This window comes from Hyperolius riggenbachi, chromosome 3 (assembly GCF_040937935.1).
Source record: "Hyperolius riggenbachi isolate aHypRig1 chromosome 3, aHypRig1.pri, whole genome shotgun sequence".
Lineage (NCBI taxonomy): Eukaryota > Metazoa > Chordata > Amphibia > Anura > Hyperoliidae > Hyperolius > Hyperolius riggenbachi.
This window is the reverse complement of record NC_090648.1, coordinates 169,046,113-169,069,141: the sequence shown is the minus strand read 5'-3', so window position 1 is coordinate 169,069,141 and position 23,029 is coordinate 169,046,113. Positions and strand designations below refer to the sequence as shown.

At 49.0% G+C, this 23,029-nt stretch overlaps 1 protein-coding gene across 1 annotated transcript in view; it reads right to left on the bottom strand.

Annotated features, from left to right (window-relative positions):
- CFAP161 (cilia and flagella associated protein 161) overlaps window positions 1-3,639 on the bottom strand; it is a 33,367-nt gene extending 29,728 nt beyond the window's left edge. Inside the window, exons 1-3 of the mRNA XM_068272478.1 lie at window positions 3,595-3,639; window positions 3,082-3,273; window positions 1,246-1,335 (exon numbers count right to left, since the gene is read on the bottom strand). Of these exons, the coding sequence (XP_068128579.1) occupies window positions 1,246-1,335; window positions 3,082-3,273; window positions 3,595-3,618 (306 nt within the window). The 5' untranslated portion in view covers window positions 3,619-3,639. The remainder of the gene's footprint in view (window positions 1-1,245; window positions 1,336-3,081; window positions 3,274-3,594) is intronic.
- Window positions 3,640-23,029: the final 19,390 nt, after the last annotated feature.

The window sequence follows — 23,029 nt, the reverse complement described above, 5'->3', positions numbered from 1 at the left end:
GCATTGCGTTTCTTTTCTGGTGAAATGTTTGGCCGCAGTGCGTTTCTTTTCTGGTGAAATGTTTGCCCGCAGTGCGTTTCTTTTCTGGTGAAATGTTTGGCCGCAGTGCGTTTCTTTTCTGGTGAAATGTTTGGCCGCAGTGCGTTTCTTTTCTGGTGAAATGTTTGCCCGCAGTGCGTTTATTTTGTACTGACATGTTGCCCGCATTGCGTTTATTTTGTACTGACATGTTTGCCCGCATTGCATTTATTTTATACTGACATGTTGCCTATTGCGTTTATTTTCTGGTGTCCGGGGTAACTGTTACTGCATTTATTATTTAATGGTCATAGATGGCTATGTTTGCTGCTTTGTGGTTACGGTATACTATTAGCATCACACAGTTTCTGCACACCCATGATACAAAGTCTCGTTTGTCCACATCATGGCGTAAACACTGCTTTCTTATGCCTCGCTGTTACATCATTACGTTAGCTCCGCCCATACAATGTCATGGCCACGCCCATTTTTTCGGCGCGGCGCGCTGCGCGCGCCGCAGCCGCCCTCCCCCAGTCTTCGCCGCTGCGTGCTCCTCACTCCTTCCCACTTTTCGCCGCGGCGCGCTGCGCGCGCCCCCCCCCCCCACACCTCCCCCCCCACGCCCCCCCCCCCCGTCCCAGGTTGGACCCACAAAAATATGGTCACTCTATACAGGTAGCTCTTTGCTGAGTGGATCAGAAATGAACCGCTCAGATGAGAACGCTCTCATAGGGAATCATTGCACAGGCTTTTTAGGGCGATTTTCAAAATCGCCGGTGCTTGAAAAAAGGGCAAAAACGCCATAGGTGTGAACAAGCCCTTAAGGACATCTGAAGTGAGAGGTATATGGAGGCTGCCATATTTACTTCCTTTTAAATAATACCAGTTGCCCAGCAGCCCTACTGATCCTCTGCCTCTAATACTTTTAGCCGCAGACCCGGAACAAGCATGCAGCAGGTCAGGTGTTTCTGACACAGTTGTCAGATCTGACAAGATTAGCTGCACGCTTTTTCCTGGTGCTATTCAGGCACTGCTGCAGCCAAATAAATCAGCAGTGCTGCCAGGCAGCTGGTATTGTTTAAAATAAAATATGGGGCGGATGGGGCTGGAGGAAGCCCCAGGTATGTATAAAAAACTCTGGTTTCCTTTAAGCAAATGCTGAACTTTCACTTTTACCTGCTTTGATTAATAAGTCAAAAAACAAGTGCATGACTACTGGCTACTTACCTTCTGCAAAACTTTTTTCTTAAAATTGCTTGATTTCTGTAAAAGAAGTTCCCCCTTTTCTCTCTTCTCTAAAAAATCTTTCAAGAGATCCTATATACAGATACAATTCATGGAAATCAATACAAAGTGATTTAAAAGACCACTGTCATGAATGATATAATCAGATACCTTTAGGCCCCTTTTACACTGGGGCATTGCGTTGCTGCATATTACCGCACTGCTACCGCAGGGCAATGTAAGCCTATGGGTTAAATCACATTGAATGCGGTGCAGTGCGGTGCCCCAGATAATGCAGGTAAATACTTACATTACCGTGGGCCTCCCGCGGCGGCTTGTGAGGATCTGTGGCAGGCCAGAAGTCATGTTAGTCTATGGCCAAGCATGGATTTTTAAAAATGATGGTGGTGGCAGTGCAGTGTGCATGTGCGGAAGCAATACACTTCCGCATTCCAAAAACAGGAAGTGAACACAAGAGAATGTAACTTCCTGTTTGGCCGGCTGCCAGATGGGATTAGTGTGTACTAATGCGGTAACCCCTAAATGCCTGTTTTTGGCGGTGCAGGCACGGCACCGCACTGCACCACAGCTGCCAATATGCAGTGTTGGTGTATAACACGCAAAGTTGGAGCAATATGTATTTTTTTACTGTTCCACAGAAGAAAAAAAACTTACTGTGTTAATTCTGCCACTGCATTGGCGTCTACCGCATGTGGTGCACTAGAGCTCTGGAGGGGAGCTTAATCAGCATCATTTCAGATCTCAATGTTTCACCCCAAGTCAGTTCCTAACGAGCGCCCTCTTGCTGCACTCATAGACAGCTCAGGGATACAGCAGGAGTACCTGTCATGTTAACAAGTGATGCCACTGTTGTTGTTTAGGAAGCCTGTAGAGGGGACCTTTAGTGTCCTGTCTCTACACGCACTGCGATTGCACATGCTGGGAAATTTTAAGCCAATGTGGGTGATCAGGTGCACGTGCGATAATAGTGAAAGTGAACATAACAGCTAGGTGATAATTGCAAACAGACAGGTAAAGTATAAATGCACGGGCGGTAGTTTTTCAATAAATTACTAATCTAATACCACATGTGTGAAAATCTTTAAAAAAAATGTCTAAAATTCTGTACAAAGCGGAGCATGGTGTAGCTAAATTCCAGATATCAGCAGGAGTAATTGATAGAGGGTACCCAGTTTTTGGCTATTATGTATAGGCTACATTCGCAGCGGGCGAGTGTGACAACAGCAACGCAACACAGCAGATCAGAAAAGCAGCGCTGCAAATTATCCACACATTGCATCATATACAGTGAAGTACAGTGAAGCATATAGTCAATGAAAAGTATTCTTCACTGTTACTGCACACTTTTTACAGTAACACACTGTATGCCTTTACTCTGCAACATACCCACCGCTATGTGAACTTCATATAGGTGGTGCATTGCAGTGTGGCAAGCTGCGTTACAATGTGGCCATTATGCAGTGTGAGAGGTAGGTTAGGTAAAGTTCGGGCGGCCGGAAGCTGCGTCGTCCTGTGACATCTCGAATGGCAATCGTCGGCTTCCCGTCGCGTCTGCGTTTTTCGTCCCCGCGAGGGGACATGAAGCCGCGGCGGCTAGGCGACCTTGGACGACACATGCGGTTTCTAGGGCTGGCTGAAACAACGCAGTCAATCGGGATAGGAACGCCGCATTTGCACAATCGACGGTAATAGCCGACGAGTCCCGAACACGTGGTGGTAAACGCCGCCAAGCGTCAGTGTGAACCAGCTCTTATAGTCACTTTCCCTTTGTTAGGATTCATATCTTTCCACTAATGTAGTGCTGAGTGGTCTGTTCACCTCATCCAGAGAGACATCTTCATTCCAGTTCCCCACTCGGACAGACGAGGTAAAGGCTCTGACGCTCATGCTGAATGCTGGAGATGTCTGCAGGATGGCTGCTTCCCCTGCTATGGCAATGACGATTTGTTTACAGGTTACCATGGAGAACACGATGTAGTCAGCATTGAAGTGATGCAGAACTGCTGACATCTAGTGGAAACAAAATACATTGCAGGTAGAAAACATGCACACACACACACAATGCAGGAGGTAAAACAAAAATATTATTATTTAGCGTTTATATAGCTGGAAGATTGATCATTTCCTGCCACCGATATAATATAAACAATTGATCATTCACACTCACAAACAAAACGTGGCGGTCAATCTGATCAGATTAGTGGGATCAATACGCTTTCCAATTGATTCCATTAATCTGATTGGATGGGATCAGATAAATATTTTATATTTTTTTTATTACTAAGCTATTTGACGTTTCACTTAGATGAAAATTAGTCTTAAACTACGTACACACGTCCAATAATTGTCCCGCATCAGGGCATTGGGTAACGATTCCCGGGCAACTATTCGGGGAACGATGCTGCACAGACATATCCTTAGCCTTAGCCTTGAGCCTTAGCCATATTTGGGCATTGGGGGTCGTTAAGGGCCGACAAGATGGATCCTTAACAGTGCCCGATGCCTGAGGAAGACTAATTAAGACTTTTTAATTATTGTAGTATCCCATGCATTTTAGTTAGGGAGGGGGGCAGATGAGAGGGAATATCCTGCACGCTGGTGCCCCCTGCTGGTCATATAGCCATTGTCTATATGCAACTAAAGCCCTCTCCAACTAATTGGCTGAGTTGCTCAGCTTCTGCTTGATTATCACTGCAAGCTAGGTGTATTATGTGTGCACTTCTCATTGGCTTATAAGCAGCCTGCAGGCTTTATAAAGCAGCAGAGAACGGTTTGGGAGTGAGTTTCTCCAATTGTGTGTTTGGTAAGCCTGAGGAAGACTAATCATTGGCCGCTGTACACACATAACAATCGTCGGCTGAAATGGTCGCTATCAGCCATTTTGGCCGACAGTTATCGCAAGTGTGTAGGTACCTTTGTTATGGTTAGAGATGGTCAGTGAGATGCAAATAATTACAGCTTGCATGCAAATGTCATGCAGTTGGGAATGAGGCTAGTCAAATAAACTCCCCATTGATTTTGACTGTCCCTATTCCAAGATGCATGCACTTTGCATGAAAGTTGCATGCCAGTCAGAATTATTTGCATCTTGACTATCTCTAATTGTGGTGTGCTGACATTTTTAAATCATTTATTAATAGTAAAAAGCTGACAGATCTGACAGATTTTGAACTAGTCCATCTCATCATGGGGGATTTTCAGTATCTCCTTTATACTTTAATAAAAGTACTCCATGGAAAGGATCTATACTAAGATACCCGCTGGCTCTCTGGTCGGCTGCACACCATTTTGGCAGTTGGACTGAGCAAGTGCCATTCAGTAAGTGTTTTTGTAAATAAAGAAATACCTGAGAATCCCCCGTGAGGAGATGGACCAGTCCCAAAACCTAGCAGATCTGACAGATTTTCACTGCCTACTGTAACTTATAGCCACATAGGAAAAATACATTTACATTGCATTTTACTCTGGGAGAAATATATTTCATATGTATGTATTTAACATTTTTTTTGCAATGCTTGTCCTTTAACTTACAATTAAATAATAGGATGTTGATGGTGAGCCATTTGTTTCATGATGTATTCCAAGGTACTGTGTTCCTTTTACATCTTCATGTTTTATTGTCAGTAAAGCTGTGATTGAAGTCATGTGACCTAGAGATCCCAATGGCATGCATGGAGCTGGCACCAGAGAGGGAGCCTCCCATTAGTTAATAGATCTTAAGGTTCACATACACGTATGAGGAATGTTGCTCAATGGGGATCGGTACTTATTCCCTCGGGAGACTTGCAGGGCCGACACTGTACAGACTTACAGCAATGTGTTCTGTTGGTGTGCTGGAGGGGCAGAGGGCCAACGGTGCGGTTTTTACATTACTCGGCGGGCGGGGTCAGTGGGGAGAACAAAGCTCTTGGTCAGCAATTGGCCAGATCAATCTGCCCGGCTGATCACCGACAAGGCAACGAGTTTCATCTAGCTAGCATGTGTAAGAGGCTTTACTCTGTAGCACCTCCCTCTGCTGCTGAGAGATCAATGCTTTGTGCTCAGTACTGCAGCTCAGCAAATTCTTATATTATGAGACTGAGATGTAGCTGGCTGACCACGAGGATTAATCTCTTAGCAGAGAGAGATGTTAGGAGAGGGACATACCAAGTGCTTCCACCTCCCACTTCCTCTCTGCTCAATTCAGGTATGGGAGAGAAGAGATTTGGGGGAAGAGTGTGGACAGCTTTCTCGTCAATAAATCTGCATCTCAACAGACCATATCATTGAAATATGATTATGGTGAAATGTGCATATGTGTAATGCACAAAATATTGGGCATTGCTGGAGAATGGAGTTGCTCAAAATTGCCTCATTTCAGTTTGAGGCCTGTTCACCTGAATGGGTCCAGAAATTGGGGTAGAAGTGCGAAATTTAATTGAAAACTTAATGCCGTATCAGTACCATATACCATTTTATTTTTCCATTGGTTTCCACATTGCTAATTTCCTCTATTGATATTTTAACTGAATCACAGAGGGCCATTTTTTTTTTACATTTTGTGATACGTTTTTAAAGCTGATGTGCTCCCCTTCCCTCCCAGGTTTTTTTAATCCCTTGTGCCTCATGTAGTCTGTAGGCCCCCCACATGGGTCATGATATAGGAAAGAGGGCTTTGCAGAGGTGGGGAAAGAGTTCTGCTCACTCTTGCAAAGCCTTCCCACACTATATAATTGACCTTGACAAGGGCAAGGAGCTCACCACCTCCTTGTGCTGGGGGGGGGGGGGGGGTGTAACCACTTCCATACTTGTGGAGATGAACCCAGGGGGAGGTGCGAACACTGTAAGTTAACCCTTAGCTGTATGCAGGGATCGGCGCCAGATCTGTCTATCTGTGCCTGATTTCAGCATACGGGTTGTAAATACAAGATACTCTAGAACACAAGGTAACATTTTCGGAGGAGTGTATGTTCAGGAACAGGTCATAACCGTAAAACGATTTTTAAACGTTTTAATAACAAAAACGTATTACACACATTTATATGCACTACTTAACATATACAAACAAAGCTTAAAATAAAAGGGAATAATTATGTAACGTTTACTTAGCCGAAATGCAGTCTGTGTGGGAATATTTCCTTCTGGGAAAAGAAATACAAAGTCCTTGGTTTCAGAATCATAGGCCATAAGGTATATTTTGTAATCCAAGCAGATGTTACAGTTCCAAGATGGCTGCTAACCACATGGTCCTGTGGTTAGCAGCAGCAGGCTCTCGTGAAGATGGGATTTGGAGGACCAAAGTCCGCCTGCTGGCAATGTGCTTTTGATGAAGCTGGTTTGGGGGTGTGGCAACGCCTGCCCCCTCTGAATTACCCACCAATGACAGTCCACCTCCTCCTAGGAGGATTTTGAGCTTAAATTGTAAAACACTGTAACTCATAAACTATACATGTCATATGTAGGTGGATAGCAGATTCATACTTGTCAGAAGATACCGATTAATATGACATCTTGCATGAGTGCGTTAGGCTGTCCTGTCCCCCAGAAGATTAACCGGACGGGCTATGGTTATGAATTTTATATCAGCACATTGGGCAGATTTTAATGAATAAGACTATATTAATTCCATAGCTGTGCTATACACGTTTTTCATTTAACAGACCGAAATCATAAACCACATGCATTTAAATCTGCCCCCAAATAGTGCCAGGGCGGCTAGCTCTTCCGTGGACCCCTGTAGAGCTAGCTTCCTTTGGCTTCCCTTGGAGGAAAGGACCTTTTGGTGTGTTAATTATCATCTAAGGGTGACCAGCTACAACAACCTTTGATGTATTACACCAGGATTCTGGCTAGGGTTTCACACCTCTGTGTCACTGGCCAGCAAGGAATTCTTTGAACAGTTAATTAAAACAACCATGCCTTCCCTGGTCAACAAACACTTCATGAGAAGAAAAAATGTCATTTTGCTCTGCTTTGCGGAACGATACAGAATTGCTAATCGTCTCGACTTCCGTATCATTCATGACAGTACCACTCTGGCATAGTGTGAACCCAGCAGGGCCGCCATCAGAAATTTTGGGGCCCCTCACAAATCATCAGTCCGGGCCCCCCCCCCCCCCCAAACTGAGAAATGTGCGTAGCCATTACATGTTGGCAGAGCTAGTTGGAGGCTTGCTGTCCACAAATTAATCACGAATAACCACGGTGGATACTCGTGATTCAAGTTAGCTCTAATTGCCACAGCTGAGCGGCTAGATGCGGCGGGGTTAATTACCCAGACCGCCGCTCTCCGCCCAGCGTTTCAACGAGGTGCAAGTTTCCGAATGGACGCGTTGCAAGCCTCGATATCGAGCACTTCCTCCTTCAAGCCGGAAGGAGGAAGTGCTCCATCATTTTTTTTAGAACCTCCCAGTTTTATTTTCTGTTTAAAAAAACTAAAAAAGTAGGTTTAATGCTATTGTCTCATATGGTAATGATTCAGCTTTTCCCATAGTCTCGCAGTTAGCAATCATGTGACCCCCAACAAGACAAATTCAGCAATCATGAGGCCCCCAACAAGACAAATTCAGCAATCATGAGGCCCCCAACAAGACAAATTCAGCAATCATGAGGCCCCCAACAAGATAAATTCAGCAATCGTGAGACCCCCAACAAGACAAATTCAGCAATCATGAGGCCCCAACAAATCATGAGGTCCCCAACAAATCATGAGGCCCCCAACAAGACAAATTCAGCAATCTTGAGGCAACGAGGCTCCCAACAAATCATGAGGCCCCCAACAAGTAAAAATTCAATCATTAGGCCCCCAACGAGACAAATTCAGCAGACATGAGGCACATAAATAGACAGCATTTCACATAAATAGGCATAATGCCCCCTTATTATGGTAGACACCTCTCACCTGGATTCTGACAGGGACCCCCAGGTTAGGTAGTGAGTGACATGGAGCCCTTTTAGGTAGTGAGTGAGTGACAGGGAGCCCCTTTAGGGAGTGAGTGAGTGACAGGGAGCCCCTTTAGCTAGTGAGCGAGTGACAGGGAGCCCCTTTAGGGAGTGAGTGAGTGACAGGGAGCCCCTTTAGGTAGTGAGTGAGTGACAGGGAGCCCCTTTAGCTAGTGAGTGAGTGACAGGGAGCCCCTTTAGCTAGTGAGTGAGTGACAGGGAGGCCCTTTAGCTAGTGAGTGAGTGACAGGGAGGCCCTTTAGGGAGTGAGTGAGTGACAGGGAGCCCCTTTAGGGAGTGAGTGAGTGACAGGGAGCCCCTTCAGCTAGTGAGTGAGTGACAGGGAGCCCCTTTAGCTAGTGAGTGAGTGACAGGGAGCCCCTTTAGCTAGTGAGTGAGTGACAGGGAGCCCCTTTAGGGAGTGAGTGTGACAGGGGGCCCATTTAGCTAGTGAGTGACAGGGAGCCCATTTAGCTAGTGAGTGACAGGGAGCCCCTTTAGCTAGTGAGTGAGTGACAGGGAGGCCCTTTAGCTAGTGAGTGACAGGGAGGCCCTTTAGCTAGTGAGTGAGTGACAGGGAGGCCCTTTAGCTAGTGAGTGACAGGGAGGCCCTTTAGCTAGTGAGTTAGTGAGTGACAGGGAGCCCCTTTAGCTAGTGAGTGAGTGACAGGGAGGCCCTTTAGCTAGTGAGTGAGTGACAGGGAGGCCCTTTAGCTAGTGAGTGAGTGACAGGGAGGCCCTTTAGCTAGTGAGTGAGTGACAGGGAGCCCCTTTAGCTAGTGAGTGAGTGACAGGGAGGCCCTTTAGCTAGTGAGTGAGTGACAGGGAGCCCCTTTAGCTAGTGAGTGAGTGACAGGGAGGCCCTTTAGCTAGTGAGTGAGTGACAGGGAGCCCCTTTAGCTAGTGAGTGAGTGACAGGGAGCCCCTTTAGCTAGTGAGTGAGTGACAGGGAGCCCCTTTAGCTAGTGAGTGAGTGACAGGGAGGCCCTTTAGTTAGTGAGTGAGTGACAGGGAGGCCCTTTAGCTAGTGAGTGAGTGACAGGGAGCCCTTTTAGCTAGTGAGTGAGTGACAGGGAGCCCCTTTAGCTAGTGAGTGAGTGACAGGGAGCCCCTTTAGCTAGTGAGTGAGTGACAGGGAGCCCCTTTAGCTAGTGAGTGAGTGACAGGGAGCCCCTTTAGCTAGTGAGTGAGTGACAGGGAGGCCCTTTAGCTAGTGAGTGAGTGACAGGGAGCCCCTTTAGCTAGTGAGTGAGTGACAGGGAGGCCCTTTAGCTAGTGAGTGAGTGACAGGGAGCCCCTTTAGCTAGTGAGTGAGTGACAGGGAGCCCCTTTAGCTAGTGAGTGAGTGACAGGGAGCCCTTTTAGCCGGAGCAGTGCTTTTCAGCGCTGCTAGATTTGGGCGCAGCCAGCGCCGCCATAGACTGTAATGGGAATCAGTCTATAGCGGCGCTCAGTGAGGAAGGTCGGCTCCGTCAGAAGACGGAGCCGAAGTTGCTTAAAAAACACAATAATTCGGCCTCCAGCAATCGCTGGAAGCCGAATTATTTCATTCCCCCACTATCCATGTCGGCCTGGAGGGGGAATAGTAATTAAAACGCCCCGGACTTGTGCAGAAGCAGGACCAGCCATTTAACAGCTGGATCCTGCGCCCAAGTCTACCAGCGCCGTATTCAAATGTACGCCTTTTAGCTAGTGAGTGAGTGACAGGGAGCCCCTTTAGCTAGTGAGTGAGTGACAGGGAGCCCTTTTAGCTAGTGAGTGAGTGACAGGGAGGCCCTTTAGCTAGTGAGTGAGTGACAGGGAGGCCCTTTAGCTAGTGAGTGAGTGACAGGGAGCCCCTTTAGCTAGTGAGTGAGTGACAGGGAGGCCCTTTAGCTAGTGAGTGAGTGACAGGGAGGCCCTTTAGCTAGTGAGTGAGTGACAGGGAGCCCCTTTAGCTAGTGAGTGAGTGACAGGGAGCCCCTTTAGCTAGTGAGTGAGTGACAGGGAGGCCCTTTAGCTAGTGAGTGAGTGACAGGGAGGCCCTTTAGCTAGTGAGTGAGTGACAGGGAGGCCCTTTAGCTAGTGAGTGAGTGACAGGGAGGCCCTTTAGCTAGTGAGTGAGTGACAGGGAGCCCCTTTAGCTAGTGAGTGAGTGACAGGGAGCCCCTTTAGCTAGTGAGTGAGTGACAGGGAGGCCCTTTAGCTAGTGAGTGAGTGACAGGGAGCCCCTTTAGCTAGTGAGTGAGTGACAGGGAGGCCCTTTAGCTAGTGAGTGAGTGACAGGGAGGCCCTTTAGCTAGTGAGTGAGTGACAGGGAGCCCCATTAGGCAGTGAGTGAGTGACAGGGAGGCCCTTTAGCTAGGGAGTGAGTGACAGGGAGCCCCTTTAGCTAGTGAGTGAGTGACAGGGAGGCCCTTTAGCTAGTGAGTGAGTGACAGGGAGCCCCATTAGGCAGTGAGTGAGTGACAGGGAGGCCCTTTAGCTAGTGAGTGAGTGACAGGGAGCCCCATTAGGCAGGGAGTGAGTGACAGGGAGGCCCTTTAGCTAGGGAGTGAGTGACAGGGAGGCCCTTTAGCTAGGGAGTGAGTGACAGGGAGGCCCTTTAGCTAGTGAGTGAGTGAGTGACAGGGAGGCCCATTAGGCAGGGAGTGAGTGACAGGGAGGCCCTTTAGCTAGGGAGTGAGTGACAGGGAGGCCCTTTAGCTAGTGAGTGAGTGACAGGGAGCCCCTTTAGCTAGTGAGTGAGTGACAGGGAGCCCCTTTAGCTAGTGAGTGAGTGACAGGGAGCCCCATTAGGCAGTGAGTGAGTGACAGGGAGGCCCTTTATCTAGGGAGTGAGTGACAGGGAGGCCCTTTAGCTAGTGAGTGAGTGACAGGGAGCCCCATTAGGCAGTGAGTGAGTGACAGGGAGGCCCTTTAGCTAGGGAGTGAGTGACAGGGAGCCCCTTTAGCTAGTGAGTGAGTGACAGGGAGGCCCTTTAGCTAGTGAGTGAGTGACAGGGAGCCCCATTAGGCAGTGAGTGAGTGACAGGGAGGCCCTTTAGCTAGTGAGTGAGTGACAGGGAGGCCCTTTAGCTAGTGAGTGAGTGACAGGGAGCCCCATTAGGCAGGGAGTGAGTGACAGGGAGGCCCTTTAGCTAGGGAGTGAGTGACAGGGAGGCCCTTTAGCTAGGGAGTGAGTGACAGGGAGGCCCTTTAGCTAGTGAGTGAGTGAGTGACAGGGAGGCCCATTAGGCAGGGAGTGAGTGACAGGGAGGCCCTTTAGCTAGGGAGTGAGTGACAGGGAGCCCCTTTAGCTAGTGAGTGAGTGAGTGACAGGGAGGCCCTTTAGCTAGTGAGTGAGTGACAGGGAGGCCCTTTAGCTAGTGAGTGAGTGACAGGGAGCCCCTTTAGCTAGTGAGTGAGTGACAGGGAGGCCCTTTAGCTAGTGAGTGAGTGACAGGGAGCCCCATTAGGCAGTGAGTGAGTGACAGGGAGGCCCTTTAGCTAGGGAGTGAGTGACAGGGAGGCCCTTTAGCTAGTGAGTGAGTGACAGGGAGCCCCATTAGGCAGTGAGTGAGTGACAGGGAGGCCCTTTAGCTAGGGAGTGAGTGACAGGGAGGCCCTTTAGCTAGTGAGTGAGTGACAGGGAGCCCCTTTAGCTAGTGAGTGAGTGACAGGGAGGCCCTTTAGCTAGTGAGTGAGTGACAGGGAGCCCCATTAGGCAGTGAGTGAGTGACAGGGAGGCCCTTTAGCTAGGGAGTGAGTGACAGGGAGGCCCTTTAGCTAGTGAGTGAATGACAGGGAGCCCCATTAGGCAGTGAGTGAGTGACAGGGAGGCCCTTTAGCTAGGGAGTGAGTGACAGGGAGCCCCTTTAGCTAGTGAGTGAGTGACAGGGAGGCCCTTTAGCTAGTGAGTGAGTGACAGGGAGCCCCATTAGGCAGTGAGTGAGTGACAGGGAGGCCCTTTAGCTAGTGAGTGAGTGACAGGGAGGCCCTTTAGCTAGTGAGTGAGTGACAGGGAGCCCCATTAGGCAGGGAGTGAGTGACAGGGAGGCCCTTTAGCTAGGGAGTGAGTGACAGGGAGGCCCTTTAGCTAGGGAGTGAGTGACAGGGAGGCCCTTTAGCTAGTGAGTGAGTGAGTGACAGGGAGGCCCATTAGGCAGGGAGTGAGTGACAGGGAGGCCCTTTAGCTAGGGAGTGAGTGACAGGGAGGCCCTTTAGCTAGTGAGTGAGTGAGTGACAGGGAGGCCCATTAGGCAGGGAGTGAGTGACAGGGAGGCCCTTTAGCTAGGGAGTGAGTGACAGGGAGGCCCTTTAGCTAGTGAGTGAGTGAGTGACAGGGAGGCCCTTTAGCTAGTGAGTGAGTGACAGGGAGCCCCTTTAGCTAGTGAGTGAGTGACAGGGAGGCCCTTTAGCTAGTGAGTGAGTGACAGGGAGGCCCTTTAGCTAGTGAGTGAGTGACAGGGAGCCCCTTTAGCTAGTGAGTGAGTGACAGGGAGGCCCTTTAGCTAGGGAGTGAGTGACAGGGAGGCCCTTTAGCTAGTGAGTGAGTGAGTGACAGGGAGGCCCTTTAGCTAGGGAGTGAGTGACAGGGAGCCCCTTTAGCTAGTGAGTGAGTGACAGGGAGGCCCTTTAGCTAGAGAGTGAGTGACAGGGAGGCCCTTTAGCTAGTGAGTGAGTGACAGGGAGCCCCTTTAGCTAGTGAGTGAGTGACAGGGAGGCCCTTTAGCTAGTGAGTGAGTGACAGGGAGCCCCTTTAGCTAGTGAGTGAGTGACAGGGAGCCCCATTAGGCAGTGAGTGAGTGACAGGGAGGCCCTTTAGCTAGGGAGTGAGTGACAGGGAGGCCCTTTAGCTAGTGAGTGAGTGACAGGGAGGCCCTTTAGCTAGTGAGTGAGTGACAGGGAGGCCCTTTAGCTAGTGAGTGAGTTACAGGGAGCCCCTTTAGCTAGTGAGTGAGTGACAGGGAGGCCCTTTAGCTAGTGAGTGAGTGACAGGGAGGCCCTTTAGCTAGTGAGTGAGTGACAGGGAGCCCCTTTAGCTAGTGAGTGAGTGACAGGGAGGCCCTTTAGCTAGTGAGTGAGTGACAGGGAGCCCCTTTAGCTAGTGAGTGAGTGACAGGGAGGCCCTTTAGCTAGTGAGTGAGTGACAGGGAGCCCCTTTAGCTAGTGAGTGAGTGACAGGGAGCCCCTTTAGCTAGTGAGTGAGTGACAGGGAGCCCTTTTAGCTAGTGAGTGAGTGACAGGGAGCCCGTTTAGCTAGTGAGTGAGTGACAGGGAGCCCTTTTAGCTAGTGAGTGAGTGACAGGGAGGCCCTTTAGCTAGTGAGTGAGTGACAGGGAGGCCCTTTAGCTAGTGAGTGAGTGACAGGGAGCCCCTTTAGCTAGTGAGTGAGTGACAGGGAGGCCCTTTAGCTAGTGAGTGAGTGACAGGGAGGCCCTTTAGCTAGTGAGTGAGTGACAGGGAGCCCCTTTAGCTAGTGAGTGAGTGACAGGGAGCCCCTTTAGCTAGTGAGTGAGTGACAGGGAGGCCCTTTAGCTAGTGAGTGAGTGACAGGGAGCCCCTTTAGCTAGTGAGTGAGTGACAGGGAGGCCCTTTAGCTAGTGAGTGAGTGACAGGGAGGCCCTTTAGCTAGTGAGTGAGTGACAGGGAGCCCCTTTAGCTAGTGAGTGAGTGACAGGGAGCCCCTTTAGCTAGTGAGTGAGTGACAGGGAGGCCCTTTAGCTAGTGAGTGAGTGACAGGGAGCCCCTTTAGCTAGTGAGTGACAGGGAGGCCCTTTAGCTAGTGAGTGAGTGACAGGGAGGCCCTTTAGCTAGTGAGTGAGTGACAGGGAGCCCCATTAGGCAGTGAGTGAGTGACAGGGAGGCCCTTTAGCTAGGGAGTGAGTGACAGGGAGGCCCTTTAGCTAGTGAGTGAGTGACAGGGAGCCCCATTAGGCAGTGAGTGAGTGACAGGGAGGCCCTTTAGCTAGGGAGTGAGTGACAGGGAGCCCCTTTAGCTAGTGAGTGAGTGACAGGGAGGCCCTTTAGCTAGTGAGTGAGTGACAGGGAGCCCCATTAGGCAGTGAGTGAGTGACAGGGAGGCCCTTTAGCTAGTGAGTGAGTGACAGGGAGGCCCTTTAGCTAGTGAGTGAGTGACAGGGAGCCCCATTAGGCAGGGAGTGAGTGACAGGGAGGCCCTTTAGCTAGGGAGTGAGTGACAGGGAGGCCCTTTAGCTAGGGAGTGAGTGACAGGGAGGCCCTTTAGCTAGTGAGTGAGTGAGTGACAGGGAGGCCCATTAGGCAGGGAGTGAGTGACAGGGAGGCCCTTTAGCTAGTGAGTGAGTGACAGGGAGGCCCTTTAGCTAGTGAGTGAGTGAGTGACAGGGAGGCCCTTTAGCTAGTGAGTGAGTGACAGGGAGGCCCTTTAGCTAGTGAGTGAGTGACAGGGAGGCCCTTTAGCTAGTGAGTGAGTGACAGGGAGGCCCTTTAGCTAGTGAGTGAGTGACAGGGAGGCCCTTTAGCTAGTGAGTGAGTGACAGGGAGCCCCATTAGGCAGTGAGTGAGTGACAGGGAGGCCCTTTAGCTAGGGAGTGAGTGACAGGGAGGCCCTTTAGCTAGTGAGTGAGTGACAGGGAGCCCCTTTAGCTAGTGAGTGAGTGACAGGGAGGCCCTTTAGCTAGTGAGTGAGTGACAGGGAGCCCCATTAGGCAGTGAGTGAGTGACAGGGAGGCCCTTTAGCTAGGGAGTGAGTGACAGGGAGGCCCTTTAGCTAGTGAGTGAGTGACAGGGAGCCCCATTAGGCAGTGAGTGAGTGACAGGGAGGCCCTTTAGCTAGGGAGTGAGTGACAGGGAGCCCCTTTAGCTAGTGAGTGAGTGACAGGGAGGCCCTTTAGCTAGTGAGTGAGTGACAGGGAGCCCCATTAGGCAGTGAGTGAGTGACAGGGAGGCCCTTTAGCTAGTGAGTGAGTGACAGGGAGGCCCTTTAGCTAGTGAGTGAGTGACAGGGAGCCCCATTAGGCAGGGAGTGAGTGACAGGGAGGCCCTTTAGCTAGGGAGTGAGTGACAGGGAGGCCCTTTAGCTAGGGAGTGAGTGACAGGGAGGCCCTTTAGCTAGTGAGTGAGTGAGTGACAGGGAGGCCCATTAGGCAGGGAGTGAGTGACAGGGAGGCCCTTTAGCTAGGGAGTGAGTGACAGGGAGGTCCTTTAGCTAGTGAGTGAGTGAGTGACAGGGAGGCCCTTTAGCTAGTGAGTGAGTGAGTGACAGGGAGGCCCTTTAGCTAGTGAGTGAGTGACAGGGAGGCCCTTTAGCTAGTGAGTGAGTGACAGGGAGCCCCTTTAGCTAGTGAGTGAGTGACAGGGAGGCCCTTTAGCTAGTGAGTGAGTGACAGGGAGCCCCATTAGGCAGTGAGTGAGTGACAGGGAGGCCCTTTAGCTAGGGAGTGAGTGACAGGGAGGCCCTTTAGCTAGTGAGTGAGTGACAGGGAGCCCCATTAGGCAGTGAGTGAGTGACAGGGAGGCCCTTTAGCTAGGGAGTGAGTGACAGGGAGGCCCTTTAGCTAGGGAGTGAGTGACAGGGAGCCCCTTTAGCTAGTGAGTGAGTGACAGGGAGGCCCTTTAGCTAGTGAGTGAGTGACAGGGAGCCCCATTAGGCAGTGAGTGAGTGACAGGGAGGCCCTTTAGCTAGGGAGTGAGTGACAGGGAGGCCCTTTAGCTAGTGAGTGAATGACAGGGAGCCCCATTAGGCAGTGAGTGAGTGACAGGGAGGCCCTTTAGCTAGGGAGTGAGTGACAGGGAGCCCCTTTAGCTAGTGAGTGAGTGACAGGGAGGCCCTTTAGCTAGTGAGTGAGTGACAGGGAGCCCCATTAGGCAGTGAGTGAGTGACAGGGAGGCCCTTTAGCTAGTGAGTGAGTGACAGGGAGGCCCTTTAGCTAGTGAGTGAGTGACAGGGAGCCCCATTAGGCAGGGAGTGAGTGACAGGGAGGCCCTTTAGCTAGGGAGTGAGTGACAGGGAGGCCCTTTAGCTAGGGAGTGAGTGACAGGGAGGCCCTTTAGCTAGTGAGTGAGTGAGTGACAGGGAGGCCCATTAGGCAGGGAGTGAGTGACAGGGAGGCCCTTTAGCTAGGGAGTGAGTGACAGGGAGGCCCTTTAGCTAGTGAGTGAGTGAGTGACAGGGAGGCCCATTAGGCAGGGAGTGAGTGACAGGGAGGCCCTTTAGCTAGGGAGTGAGTGACAGGGAGGCCCTTTAGCTAGTGAGTGAGTGAGTGACAGGGAGGCCCTTTAGCTAGTGAGTGAGTGACAGGGAGCCCCTTTAGCTAGTGAGTGAGTGACAGGGAGGCCCTTTAGCTAGTGAGTGAGTGACAGGGAGGCCCTTTAGCTAGTGAGTGAGTGACAGGGAGCCCCTTTAGCTAGTGAGTGAGTGACAGGGAGGCCCTTTAGCTAGGGAGTGAGTGACAGGGAGGCCCTTTAGCTAGTGAGTGAGTGAGTGACAGGGAGGCCCTTTAGCTAGGGAGTGAGTGACAGGGAGCCCCTTTAGCTAGTGAGTGAGTGACAGGGAGGCCCTTTAGCTAGGGAGTGAGTGACAGGGAGGCCCTTTAGCTAGTGAGTGAGTGACAGGGAGCCCCTTTAGCTAGTGAGTGAGTGACAGGGAGGCCCTTTAGCTAGTGAGTGAGTGACAGGGAGCCCCTTTAGCTAGTGAGTGAGTGACAGGGAGCCCCATTAGGCAGTGAGTGAGTGACAGGGAGGCCCTTTAGCTAGGGAGTGAGTGACAGGGAGGCCCTTTAGCTAGTGAGTGAGTGAGTGACAGGGAGGGAGTGAGTGACAGGGAGGGAGGGAGGGAGGGAGGCCCCCCCCCAGCCGCCACCGCTGCTTCCCCTACCTTGCCAGGCTGCCAGCAGCGTCAGACCTCAAGATCAGCGGCGACCCGACCAGTAAGAGCGGGCGCTGGACGCACCCGCTCTATATGCGGAAGTGACGTCACTTCCGCATATCAGTGCGGGCGCTGGGTCCTAGCGCCAGCACTATTGTCGCCGCCTGATCGGGGTCTGACGCGGCGGCGGAGGCGGCGGCTAGAGGGATGGAGGGAGGGAGCAGCGGCCAGGGGAGGTTGAGCGGCGGTCGGGCGGCACCCGCTAGGGCCGCAGCAGGGATGGGGCCCCCCTGCAGGCCCGGGCCCGTGACGGGAGTCACGGATGTCCCCCCCTGATGACGGGCCTGGAACCCAGTTCTAAAGCCACATGATTGCAGAAACCTGAATTTTGGCAATATTTGTGTTTCTTTGGTTCGGATTGAAAGACAGATGTTCCTCAAACTTGACCAATTAATCATCAAAACCACTAATTAATGCCAAATGTAGCTCCACTTAAAAAATGGGAGGCAGAACAAGTGCTTAAAAGTACACCTGTCAAGAGAAAAATACTGGTTCACTCAGGAGGAACAAGTACACTTACTGTATCAATGGCACAGTCCATATTCCACTCATGTGTATTTTAAGAACTGTCCAGTCTGGTTTGCTCTCTCACATTGAACATGGCAATGGATCCTCTACTACCCTCGGGTCCAGAGTCCTGGCCTGGTTGTCACCCCTGAAATGACTTCGGCACCTCAGCTAAGGACACTAGGATCAGATAGGTCCTGGCTTTCTGGCGCCTGACTACCACAGTTCCTGAAATCTTGCTGCTTGGAGGACTCTATCATCCAATGCATGGCTTGTAACTGTCGTTTTTTCTGGGGAAGCTTTCCCTAATGTCCCTCTTTTTGGCCTGGCATACCGATCTATATAAATAAATGTATTTACCTAATAAAAGTAGATGCATTTTGATAAGTTTTGTCTGAAAACTTCACAGACTGCCTGGCTGAAGGTATGAGAGAGGTTTGACTGGAACAGTGATAGAAGCGGTGGTGCAATAAAGTGTCCCTCTTTCTCCTCAGAAGGTTGGGAGGTATGCAATGTTCTGTCACGTTATGGAACATTTTACCACTTACACAGAAAGGCAGTACTATAAAACTACTGGCTTATTTTATATATTAATCATGTCAAATATAAGCACTTACCAACCACATTCCAGTCTGTGACATGTCCTGAATCTTTAGATCCACTTAAAGGACAACTGAAGTGAGAGTGATATGTAGGCTGCCATATTTTGTTTTAAGCAATACCAGTTGCCTGGCTATCCTGTTGATCCTCTGCATCCTTCTGCCAAAACTTATCAGTATTACTGTTGCACCAAGCACTGTACACTTGCTATTACCTGGTCTGCTGTTCTGTAACGATTGGTGTAGCAAACAGAAGTCTGATTATATGGTGATCTGCAGAATCACCAATAATGCAAGTATAGCAAACCAGGTAATAGCAAGTGTACAGTGCTTGGTGCAACAGTAATACTGATAAGTTTTGGCAGAACCTCACCAGAGGAGCTGGTGGGTACTATCTGTAAGGAACCTCACCAGTGACAAGGGCTCACTGGTGAGTAGAGTGGTCAGACAGATCGGTTCGGCAACAGACAGGAGGATACAGTACAGAATCGGAAAGCAGAAGGATAGAGGTATTTCAGGCAGAGTCAGCAACAGGATCAGATGGGCGAAAGAATCTTATAGCGTAAGAGTAGTCAGAAGAGAGCCAGAGTCATACACAGATAATCAAGCAATAATAACAGGAGTAATATCAATTCCTAGTCTTGTGTGAAATCCCTGGTTTCCTCCCAGATCAAAGCACACCGGAACTAACTAAGGTCTGAGTGCTCACATGAAGCATTCGCAACAGCAGACAGTTTGCAAGTGATTCTCGGAGGCTTAAGAAGCTGAGGAGACCCCTCGGCCACGCCCACGCCCATAAGCCAATCTGAGCGTATCCGCTGACGTCAGCCGACCGGCAGGTCAGCTGACACGCCTCCTCCCAGCATAAAGGTCTCCTCTGTGCGCACGCGCGACAAAGCTACCCTGTGAGCCACTGACAATCCCCTCGGCGTGCCAGACGCTGAGGAGACAGGAGAAACACCCGACAGGGAAACCGAAGCAGCTGCGGGGGCATCCTGACTGCCTGCAGCTGCATCTCCACAGAATGTTACAACGATTCATTATATTGGAACAGTGTGACTGCGAACCCATATTGGTGTGAACTGGATGGTACACTAGCAGGTGGCGCAGCCACACATTGACATATTTGTAAACAATGGCTATCATTCATAAAGCATTACCGCATTCGGTAATGCAGAAAACAGCTGGGTACTTTTCCGTTAGCCGGGCGCATCCACTAGGTGGCAATAAAACTCCACCAGAATTACATCTTTCCCTACTATCCATGGCGGCCTGGAGGGGGAATAGTAATTAACGCCACCTAGTGGATGCGCCCGGCTAACGGAAAAGTACCAACAGATGACTTTACCGAGCACTTAGCAAAATGTCAATTCATAAAAGCAGTTACCGCACGAAAAGCTGAAATTTTCAAGTAGTGAAGTAATTACCTCAACATGTCAGTAAATGACAATTCATAAAGATTAGAGCAGGTGGTAATGGCACAGAACATACCGCCTGCTTTGAAGTGGTGATAAGAGAGTGATAAGAGCTCGGGACTGTGTGATGTTAATGGAGACTCACAAGCAGAAACAGTGAGATCTCCCCTCAGGCAGCAGAAGAGCGAGTAGAACAAATAAGGCTTCCCCTGAATACCCTAGGCTGTGTTTAACCTCTTGGGTTCCCGTTTTTGAGATGTCTATGCTCTGGATGTAAAAATCAAAAGGCGTGGCATATGTAAAGTTTCTTGTTGTTCTTCTAAGCTGTGCCAATTAAATAGTTTGTTAAGAAAGACTAATAGATTCAGAGCAGATTCAGGGCAAGCAGAGGCAGTATACTAAAACATGCACATCTAAAGGGAAGTTGGGATGCCTCTTTTATTGTATGCTGTCTCTGCATGGAGAAATGTAACAACTCAGGCAGCTACTCTTCTCATGTTACCGCCAGTTTAGTTCGGTAAATCCCTGCACTTCTATCGTAAAGATTTTTATGAATTAGCACACAAAAGTCTAAAATACTGAATGCAGTATTTTCCCAACCAGATTTTTTTTACTGTACAGCCTTTTATGAATGATAGCCAATGTGTTAGCTTAATGTTTTTTTCATGAATCAGGCTAATTGGGGTCTGTGGCAGCTCGACTATGGATTGCCAGTGGCAGTGAAGAAGCGAGATGAATGTTTCCCAGCAATAGGTGCTGATTGGTATAGCAGGAATGGCCAGGAAGTGCACATCGGGTAACCATAATGTGGGGCCAGTGTTTACCTCACAGAACTGTCTTGTCAGCAGAGCAGCGCCCACCTCCCTTACCCACCCGCTGAAGTCCTCTGCTTTGTTGTTGCTTGCAGAAATGGTCATTCAGCCTCAATATGAACAGAAGTATGGTCAGTGGTGTTAACAGTTAGTCCTAAATTGGCACAAGTAGACATAAGTCATTGATCTAATGATATGTTTGGGTTACCCTGAGCAATAAACCACTGGCTTTTAAATGCCAGATGTTGTCCGTTTATTCTTAGTATACGTATAGTTATATGTAGGTGGCTCCCACGTACCATCCCATAATGTTGGAGATGTGTCTGAAAGACTCGGCTCCATCTCATACATAAATGGGAGGCACAGGAGCTGCCATCAATGTACCAGCGGCTCAGACATGTTCTACATTGTAGTTTGTTCATTCTGACATGTGCTCTTTTCATTCATATGAAGTGCAGTGTATTTATAGGACCCTCACAGTAGAGCCTGGCCAGTGATGGGTGGTTGTAGTTATGTTAACATCACATAAAAGCCTACACATGAGATCAGAACATTGTGTCAGTGCTGGAATTCTGCCACCTGCTTCTAATTTTAGAACAAAACTCGACAGATCGCTTGCTGCAGGATTCTTTTTTCAATCCCATAATTCTGACATGACTTGCAGAGCAGAAACAAGGGTCTAACTGCTTTGTCCTGTACAAGCTGAAGTAACGTCCTTGCATTACACTTTTATGAGAACACATGTCAGTTGTATATTGCGTTACATGACACAGCCATAACTTCAAAAGGGATTATGTGGTAGAAGTCTAGAATCCACAGCATCCGAGCTGCTGAATTTCTCACATATGTGCACGTCAGGCCTACTTACACACCAACCAGGAGAAAAGAAAGCGTATTGGCCTGTACGTGTGTCTGTGCACATACCTGGGGGGAGATGCCTGTGGTAAAGCTATCAGCAGGAAACATCTGCCTCTTCAGTCAGAGTGTGAGGGTGAGCCCTTGATAGCCACTTTCTGTGAGACATCAATGTATAAAAATAAATACTGAACAGGACTTGATATTTGTTTATTCACTGGATGAGGACAGGTCCACAGACATATGTGTAGCAGATGTGTGCATAGCATGTGAGCTGCTAGTTATTATTTTTATCTGTCCGATTGCAGGATGCTGAGCATACTGCAGCTCTTTTATGTTCAGCAAGGAAGGGGCTCCACCTATAATCACATTCATGTGTTGGTAAGCAGACCACGCAGCTGTGTCTGTGAACGCTGAGTTGGAAGCTGGCCAGCCCAACGCAGATATTTGAGGAGTTTGCCATTATTTAAGGAACAATAGAGGTAACTACACCCTTCCTGAGTGTTAGGTTGCAATGTATGACAAAACCACTGAACTGATAAGTCCATTAACTTTTCATTATCCTGTGTAATATCTGTCTAGGGTCAGCCAGCATCAGAAACCTTTGTGTGACAGACAAATGAATGTACATATCTAAAGGAAAAGTTCAAAAATGTATGTGTGTGCGTGCGTGCGTACATCATAATGTAATGCTTTTACAAGACATGCCTTGCTGTATTTAACTAGAGATATTATTATTACCTAAAGAGGCACTCCAGTGAAAATTATGTAATGCTTCATTTTTACAATAATTATGTATAAATTATTTAGTCAGTGTTGTAAAAGCTTTCCTCTCCCTGATTTATATTCTGACATTTATCACATGGTGGCATTTTTGCTGCTGGCAGGTGATGTTAGTGGAAGTAGCAGCTGCTTGCTTTTTTGACAGTTGGAAACAACTGTAAACAGCTATTTCCCACAATGCAACGAGGTTCACAGACAGGAAACTGCCAGGACCATGTTCCTCACAGTTTCCTGTGGGAGGGGTTTCACCACAATATCAGCCTTACAGATCCGTTTGTGAAAAGAAATTGATTTCTCTTGTAAAAGGGGGTATCAGCTACTGATTGGGATGAAGTTCAATTCTTGGTCACGGTTTCTTTTTAAAACTAGAGAAACTAGCATATGTGCATTGGGATGCCCCTCATAAATTCAAGAAGATTTGGAATTAATGGTTGGATGCCCCCGATGTGGCTGATTTTGAATTGATACGGGATTGTATTCTCGGTGCAGGTAGAGCGAATTTAGATTAGTGGGAGGATTCTGGGAGGCACTGGGCCTTTGTATGATTGTTTTGAGGGGGTAGCTCTGCCAACATTCACGTTTCAGGTTGTACTGCAGTATATGCAACGTTGCCTTTGTGAAGTTCTAAAATGCTTTCATGGATTTCTGACTTTTTGCATTTGTAAACTTGGGCTGGTGCACACCAAGAGCGCTTCTGAGCACTTTTCAGATCACCAGCGCTTTGAAAAGCGCTTGGCTACTGAAATCCTATGAGGGTGTTCCCACAGCAGCGTTGTGATTTTTCTTAAATCGCAAATGTAGCATTTTTTTGAGCGATTGAGCTTGAATAAATGAGGAAATCGCTCTGAAAATCATTTCACAAAATTGCTATCACAAATCGCTAAGCGCTAGCAATTGCAATAGCGATTTTGGTGTGCACTAGCCCTTTATTTGTCATTGCAGGTCTATCGAACCTTCCAGATTTGTTCAGCAACGTATAAGAGCATATACAGGTATTTGCATAGA